Source organism: Microtus ochrogaster, chromosome 16 (assembly GCF_000317375.1).
Source record: "Microtus ochrogaster isolate Prairie Vole_2 chromosome 16, MicOch1.0, whole genome shotgun sequence".
Lineage (NCBI taxonomy): Eukaryota > Metazoa > Chordata > Mammalia > Rodentia > Cricetidae > Microtus > Microtus ochrogaster.
The window spans coordinates 37870747-37879390 of record NC_022018.1 but is presented as its reverse complement, the minus strand read 5'-3'; the positions used below and the strand labels follow the sequence as shown (position 1 = coordinate 37879390).

Sequence of the window (8644 nt, the reverse complement as noted above, 5' to 3'; positions counted from 1 at the left end):
ATCTTAGGTAGTCTCTAGGAATTACAGGGTGCTTGCAGCCTGCTGCTTCTATTATGTTCTCTGTGGAAGATGAATGTAATATAATTATATTATTGGAATAGAAGAGCAGGTATTTGCTGTCTCATGCCCAGCAGAGATTGATCTTAGATAATTTTTATCTCAAAATCTCGCCCTTACATCTTGTTTCTTGCCGAAACTAGAAAACTGGCATAATCCTGAGGGGGAAGAAAGGAAACTGGAAGTTGTATTTGTGTCTTTCCTGCAGGCTTTCACTTGCTCTAATTCTTACATCTCAATGAAGCTCACATACATTGTGACTGCTTTAATAATCTTTTAGTCATAGTTCAAACAGTCAAGTCTAGAGTTTAACTCTTTTGTAGCACCATGTCAGTCAGGAGTCAAATCCTGACCCATAAACTGCTATAGATATAGGCATTTCAAGCAGAAATGGATTATATTAGTAATGGTAATTACTAATTAGTAATTAGAAAGGCTTATAACTGATCAGAGCTACATAGTTTCAACGTCTGTCTGTACAAGGCTGAGAAGCCAGTAGCTGCTCAGTCCAGGAAGCTGAATGTCTCAGCAGTTCTGTCGATGTTTTCTTGGAAGATTCTTGGAGAGGCTGTATCCTGGCTGCAACAGCAGAAGACAATAGTAGCAACAACTGCAGCAGTGGGGTAGATACACTCACCAGTAAGAAGCGAAGGCCGGTAAGCAAGCAGCACAGACTTTTCCATAGACTTCTTTATATCTAGGTTGTGCTTGGAAGACATTGCCTACTATGCAGTATCTTCTCTGTTACTTCTTCTTGGAGACCTCCCAAATCTGAATATCTTGCCTGGGCCCAGGTGGGTGAAAGACTCCCACAGGCCAGCCTGGGTCCTCACAGTCTGGGTAGATGGGTGGGTGCCATTATAATGGGCAAATATGTGGTGGAGAAGGTAGAGAAAGAGAAGCAGAAAGATTCACGTGTCGTGGAAAGAGGCAGAATGGGAGAAGTGAAGGTGGCCAGGAACAGGCTGATGTGAGAAGCCTGCCTGCCGCCCAGGGCCAGCTGATGATATCCAGGCCCATGCCACTGCCAAGGGCCATGTCTGAGTCAATGGTCCTACCGTAGCTGGGGTCTTGTGACCAAGCTGGTGTCCAAGGACCGTGCTGCCACCCAGGGCATTATTGATCTGGGTGGCCTGTTTTGTTACCTGGAGGCTTGGTGACTTCCTGGCCCAAGCTGCTGCCTAGGGCCATGACTAGGTTATTGGCCCTGCAGCGACCAGAGTCTATGTCAACATCCATGGTGCATGTAACCACAAGGGGCCATAGGAATCATTTGTGTTGAAATCTGAAGGCTGGGCTGAGCAGGCTCTGGCCCTGTCTAGACATTGCCACAGGAGAGCAGCTTCCCTCCACTCGGAAGAGATGGCCCCACTCCTCACCAAGGCATGTGAGAGCTGGCCCCAAAGGCAGGGGAGCTAGCTGCACCCTTCACCCAAGGGAGGTCATCCCAGCAGCCCAGACTGACAAGCTCAGCTACCACCAGACCCACATCCTGGGCCTTGAGTTGGCCCACCCTAACATCTGTACCATCTATGACCTGCAGGAGCACATGCGTGAAGGGACTGGTCCTGCAGAATGATAGCTGATAGCTATAGGATCTCCATAACTCGGGGCAAAAGCAGGCTATCCGAGAGGAGTTTCAAAGGTGAGGGGCCAGTGATGATGGTGCCCCAGAGGCCTTGAACCAGACTAATGACTCACTGCAATGGACGAAAGGGTACACTGCCCGACACATCCTAACTCCCCGTGCCACTATGCTGCAAAATATTTATCTATACTGTGTGAAGATGTGTCACTGTGATTCGTTTTATAAAGAGCTGAATGGCCAATAGCTAGGCAGGCAGATGTTAGGTGGGATTTCCAGGGGACACAGAGGACTCTGAAAAGATTCAGAGCAGGTTGGACATGTCATACGGAGGAGAGGTAACTGAGTCATGTTGCAGAACATAGATGAAAATCATGGGTTAATTAGGTTATAAGAACTATAAGGCGGTTCTCTGTGAGTTTGAGGCCAGCCTGTTCTATGGCGTGAGTTCCAGGATGGTGTTGCCAAGGCTGTTACATACAGAAACCCTGTCTCAAACCCCTCCCCCCAAAAAAAGTAAAGAAGGAAAGAAATGTAATTACTGTAATATCTAATAATTGTACCTTGGGTGAACTATAATATCTAGTCATTGTACCTTGTGTGAAATGAACTTTCTTTCGCACAAAAACCAATACATGAATGGAGGTAGCAGCTGAGCCTCAGTGTGGACACAGTCCAGAAATAGGCATTAATTGGGGCGGTGGAATTGTTTAGTGTCTTACTGTAGTAGTGGCCACTGTACACAGGCAAAACTGTGTTGTTTTTCATTATCTAAGGGAGGCTGGTTCCTTACATCCCAGCTAGTTTCCTCCAAATATCAAAATCCACAGATGATCAAGTCTTTTGTATGAAGTAGTGTAGTGTTTGTGTGTAAACTATGCATATCATCTTTTACATCATCTTTAATACCTAATACATCACAAATGTTGTGTAGATGGTTCTTACACTGTGTTACTCAAGGAATAACAAAGGGAGACTTGTCTATATATGTTCTTTAAGATACAAGCATTGCATTAGTCAGGGATTTCTAAAGGAACAGAACCAATAGAACAGATGTATATGATAGAAAGAGATTTATTAGATTGGTTTACATGGTAGAGACTAGATAGCCTAAGAATGGCTATCTGCATGCTGGATAGGATGAGAACCTGATAGCCCTTCAGTCCATGAAGGTGTATGCCTCAGAAATCTCAGTTGAAGGCTTTGAGGATTCCTGGAGAACTTCCGGTCTTGCAACCACACTGGAGGACTGGACCTGGGTTCTGATATCTGCAAAAGATGGCAGCAGCAGTGGCAGCAAAAACAAGATAGATGCACTCATCAGCAAGAACAGGAGGAGGCCAGGCAAAGTAGCACTGCTTTTTCCTTGGAGTTCTTTAAATCTGGATGGCTGCTGGAAGGTGCCACTCACTGTGGAGGAGGGTCTTCTCTCTTCATCTAACCCTTCTAGGAAATACCCCCATAGACAAGCCTAGAAGAAAGTCTTTTAGATGGATTCCAGATCTAATCACAGTGACAATTAAGATTACTCACCACAGGACTGGCCAGTTGGCTCAAAAGATAAAGACATTTGCTGCCAAGCCTGATAACTTGAGTTCAGTCCCTGGGATTCACATGGTAGAGCAAAAGAATTGACTCCTATAGAATGTCCCCTGACCTCCACAAGAGCTCCACACATTCATAGCACTTCCACTCCTCACAACAATAAAAATATGTAACCAGATGCGGAGATTCACAGCGAAGCACTGGGCAGAGCTCTCAAAGTCCATCGAATAGAGGGAGGACGGATTGTACGAGCAAAGGGGTCAAGATCTTGATGGAGAGACCCACAGAGACAGCTGACCTGAGCTAGGGGAGCTCACGGATTCTGGACTGACAGCTGGGGAACCTGCATAGGACCAAACTAGGATCTCTGAATGTGAGTGACAGTTGTGTGGCTTGGGCAGTCTGTGGGGCCACTGGCAGTGGGACCAGGATCTATCCCTAGTGCATGAAATGGCTTTTTGTAGCTCATTCCCTATGGAGGGATACCTTGCTCAGCCTTGATACAGGGGGGAGTGGTTTGTTTGGTCCTGCCTCAATTTGATTTATCAGACTTTGTAGACTCTCCATGGAAGGCCTTACCCTTTCTGAGGAGTGGATGGGGATTGGGCAAGGGGGGAAGATGGGGGGAGGAGTAAGAGGAGGGGAGAGAGGGGAACTGAGATAAATAAAAAAATTAAAAATAAGATTGACCATCACACCCACTGTAGTCTTAACTTCTTGGAACATAATACAAATTTGGTTGAGTAGATGGATGCAGAATAAATGGATACCGGGGATGAGCTGTGTTGATAACTTTGGGTCAGCTGGGCTGAACTTTGTAGGATGTTCAGCGACAGAGTTGTTCTTTAATTAACAAATACCAATAGTGCAGTTCCGGTTGTTACAGTAAAAAAGGTCTTCAGGCACTGTCAAATGTCCTCTGGCTTACAAAATCTCCCATGGTTGAGAATTACTGTGCTAGACTAACACACTCCCCCTCTGGCTAATGCAATCTCATGTTGTCCAGACCCTGTGCTGACTGTGCACATTCCCCTAAGGCCACTGGGAAAATTACAACAATGACGCTCACTGTGAGCTGTCTTCCATACTTCCAAACCAACAAGAAAAATCTTCTTTTTCCCCTCTGTCTGTTATGAGATGTATCGTGTCCCTCTATTAATTTATATTTTGAAGTGTTAGATGTCATTGCCTAAAAATTGAGTCTTTACAAAAGAGAGTTGATGGCTAGTTCAGCTGGTAGAGTATTTGCCTTGTATACAAACTATTCTGGGTTTGATCCTCAGGACCACATAAACAGGCCGTAGTAGTCCTAACCTGAGCACTCTGGAGGTAGAGGAAGGAGCATAGAAACTCAAAGTAATTCTCAGCTATGTAATGACTTGTAGGCCAGCTCTGGGCTACATGAGACCCTGTCTCAAAACAAAAACAAAACCAAGGAATAAGCCCAAAGCCACAAAACAAAATAAAAACTTTAAAAAAAATACATAAAATGAATAAGTAATTGTAAAGAGGATACCTTTTATTTTTAATCATTTCACTTATTAATATTTTTTAAATGTGTGAGCATGTATACCATGTTGGGGTCAGAGGTCAACTTGCAGGACTTGGCTCTTTTCTCCCACAGTGTGCACCTGGATGATTGATTCAGGAAGACAGACTTGGGGACAAGTACCTTTACCTACCAAGCCAGGTTGCTGGCTGTGAAACAGGGTCTTCAGTAAGATAATTACGGTAAAATGAGGTCATTAAGGTAGTCCCTAATCAAATATAACCAGTGTCCTTACAACAGGAATTTGAAACACAAGCACACATAGAGGAAGATTATCATGAGAAGATGCAAGGTAACATTTACAAGCAAAGGAGACAGGCCTCAGAAGAAATCAACCCTTGATCTGGAGTTTCCAGATTCTAGAATAGTAATAAAGTTTGTTTGTGTAAGCGACACAGTTTGTTTTCCACCTCAGGTATTTTGCAAATATTCTCTTTACTATTTTCTGCATTTTCAGGCCCCAAACATACTGGTTTTATTTATTTACTTCGTAGAGTTGGGGATCAGACCCAGAGCCTCACCCATTAGACAAATGATCTACCACTAAGCCACATCCCAACACATCCAATACATATTTGATGTCTATGATTTTTTTTTCTATTGTTACATTCCTTACTGGACAGTGATCATTGGTATGACATGAGGTGTCAGAGCTACAGGACAAATCGGACAGATTTCCCCTAAGTATCAGTTTTTGTCTGTAAGCTTTAAAGTGCTGAATTATTTAGCCTGACATTACAACATATTTTCATAAAAATTCAATCTTTAAAGACCATCTAGACTTCAGACATTTTTTGCTTCAATGAATATGTTTCTCCAACTTCTGGGTCTCGTTTTCCATAGAGAATGCACCAGAGAAAAGGCAAAAAACATTAAACCAGACAAGCCTATGTATAAAGTGAAAAGTTTCTGAGGAGTCTGGGCACCTGGTCTTGGGACTCCAGATTTGCACCATATTCTTCACACCTTGCACGTTCTACTGGGCACTGTCCTGGTAGCTCGGTTTGAACCTGGAAAGACGATTTGAGATTATTTATCAGAGAAACAAATAGGGCAGTGGGGGCCAGTGTGTTTTCCCCTTACTCTTCCATATCTGAGTCCTTTGCCAGACCTCTTTTCTCAGTCAATGTGACACAAATCTATCAAACGGAAGCAAATTCAGCAGACACAGCCGTCGCCCCACCTCTTGACATTGGTCCTGTACAGGTTTACTGACCTGTGCATTTTTGTCAATTGTTTCCTTATGCAGGAAGTCGGGTGGGGCCAGAAACTTGACTGCTGAGAACTGCCAGCCCTCAAAGTAAATACTGTTTTGAATGGAGTTACTGGGAACCTCCAAACTGGTTCTAAACTTTAGGAAAGTACCAGAAGACTCAGATAGCCAGGTTGAGGTTAAGGTTAGTCATCCCCCGCATCTGTAACCCCACTTAGGAGCCTTGAAAAGCTAGTCAAGTAATGTAAAGCTGACTTCTCACAAAGACACAGCAGCAGGGTTTCAGAAATTATTTAATAAAGTCGGTGACCCCAGGCTTGTGATGCCTGGATTTGGAATTCAGAGTTTTTTTCCTACCGAAAAGGTCAGCTCGTCATTCCTCCCGGAATCATCGGGCGATATCGGGATTCCTGGCGACTAAGGCCCAGGCAGACAGCACCCTCTACCCGGTCGCAGTCCGGCATCCTTCCTCTTTCTGGAGCCCGGCGCCCTCAGGCCCCGCCTCCCAGGGAGGCGTGGCTCAGCATGGAGACCCCGGTGGGGGCGGGGCCGCAGGGGGCGCCGCTGACGCGTCGCTGCTAGGACGAGTGACGCGGCGCCAGCCAGGCCTCAGCCCGGCTCCCGCCGCCCGCCCCGGCTGGGCCGGCCCGCCCCTCGCTCCACGCCCGGCCTCCCGCGCGCCCTGTCAGACTGTGGCGGCCGCTGCAGCTCCGTGAGGCGACTGGCGCGCTCACCCACGTCTCTGCCGGCCCGCCGCCCGTCCCACTCCGCCTTCCTCTCCGCTGCCCGCTCACCCGCCCGCGGCGACATGGCTCACGCGCCCGCTAGCTGCCCTATCTCCCGGATCTCCGGGGACAGCGAGATGGGCAAGCCCAGGAAGGTGGCGCTCATCACGGGCATCACTGGCCAGGTGAGTGCGGGGCGGGGACGAGCGGCCTGTGGCCTCGGGGCACGTGGGCCGCGTCCCCGCGCAGGGCGGCCGAGGCACGGGGAACTGCGCTTGGCGCGTCCCGGAAGGTGTGTGCGGCCGCAGGGGTGAGCCGGCTTCAGCCCGGGCAGCGTGGCTCTCTGCTCGCTCTGGTTGTGAGCTCTTGTTGCGCACAGGACCGCTCTGTCTCACCTGTCCTCTGGGTGACTGTGGCGTTTCTTCCACGGAGCCCAAGAGAGGGCTTCGAAGGAATATCGTACTTTGCAGAGCCTGGTGCCAGGAAAGAAAAGAGCCAGTGTGATCTGTCAGTGTGCGTGGAGTCACTTCGCTCACCCTCGCTCACCTGCTCATCTGCCCTGTTTGGGACACCAGCGGCTGCTGTGGTTTGGTTACCCCTTACCAGCAGAGTTCCGGGTGGAGAAGAGATAATAGGAGTTACAGATCATTTTTATTCGTCATGTTTACACCCTTTGCCCTCCTCCATACAAACTTGTGAGAGTCATGTTTTCACACATTTTGGGGGCCTATCTTGACAGACTGGTCCCAAAGTTTCTAATTCTAGAGACTAGCGTTTCTAATTCCAAAGACATGAACTTCTTGGGCGAGGTAATTAGGTTGTGCTGCCTTGAATGTTGGGAGCCATGTGGAATGCTGAACATGCCTAATTTATGGTAGTCAGCTCCTAGAGGTGTTGCAACAGGTAGGGCCAACCACTGCCTTATCAATCGGTGCAGTGTGAGATTCAGCCGTGTGGAAGTAATGTCTTCCGATGGCGGTCAAAGTAATACTAAAACAAAGATGATAATAACAGCTAATAGGCTACATACATATTACATATACACACATACATACATACAAAGATGATAATAACAGCTAATAGGCTACATACATATTACATATACACACATACATACATACAAAGATGATAATAACAGCTAATAGGCTACATACATATTACATATACACACATACATACATACAAAGATGATAATAACAGCTAATAGACTACACACATATTACATATACATACATGCATACATACATACATACATACATCTACATACTTGTTCTATCGTCCTCACTTGGTTAACACTCAGTATTAGTTTCCACAACAAAATCCTTATTTCCATTTTTAGATGTACAATTTGAGGCCTAGGAGTTGGAATTTTCTGAGGCCCAACAGGTAAGAAGTGTCTTGTTGGGACTGCACCTGGTCTCAAAGGTCTCTAGTATTACAAGGGAGCAGATACACAGTCCCCTAGCATTAGACTGTTTCAATACAGGATACTCATTATTTTTTCAGTTCTTATTTCGTCCCATTTAAAGTACTTACAATGAATAAATGTTTAGTAAGATAGAAGGGTGGGAAAGGATCAAAGGTTGAGGAAGAAAACCAAGTCTGGGGACACCTCCCCCTTCCCCCAAGAGATGCTCTGCTCTTGAACTGTCCCCGGAGATGCCCTCTCTCTTTTTTAATGCTAGAGATCTCTTGCAGATGGCACTCTTTCCTCAAGTTCTCAGACTGATGCTTAAGTACGGATATTGAAGCTCAGATGCTTATTACATTCAGTAGACTGTTTTAGCATTGTTAATATGCTGTGTGCCATATTAGTATAGCTTATATCAGTTTAAGTGGCCAGCATTTTGAATCAGTGCAGCATAGAAGTGGAATCCTATTAAATAGTTGAAAACTGTTGTTTGGTAGATTCTTCATGGAGAGGAAGGCTCGGCCGTCAGGTCCTGTGGTCCCATCCCCACCCCTCCACC

At 46.2% G+C, this 8644-nt stretch overlaps 1 protein-coding gene and 1 long non-coding RNA gene across 2 annotated transcripts in view; one reads left to right on the top strand and one right to left on the bottom strand.

The window, feature by feature from the left end:
• Positions 1–2664: 2664 nt before the first annotated feature.
• LOC101994574 lies at positions 2665–6420 on the bottom strand. Its single transcript, XR_258445.3, has 3 exons — positions 6307–6420; positions 5663–5746; positions 2665–2911 (listed from the first exon to the last, which is right to left on the bottom strand). It is a non-coding gene; the product is annotated as an uncharacterized LOC101994574 (long non-coding RNA).
• Positions 6421–6554: 134 nt separating this feature from the next.
• Positions 6555–8644, top strand: part of Gmds (GDP-mannose 4,6-dehydratase) — a 537005-nt gene continuing 534915 nt past the window's right edge. Inside the window, exon 1 of the mRNA XM_005355009.3 lies at positions 6555–6859. Within this exon, the coding sequence (XP_005355066.1) occupies positions 6758–6859 (102 nt within the window). The 5' untranslated portion in view covers positions 6555–6757. The remainder of the gene's footprint in view (positions 6860–8644) is intronic.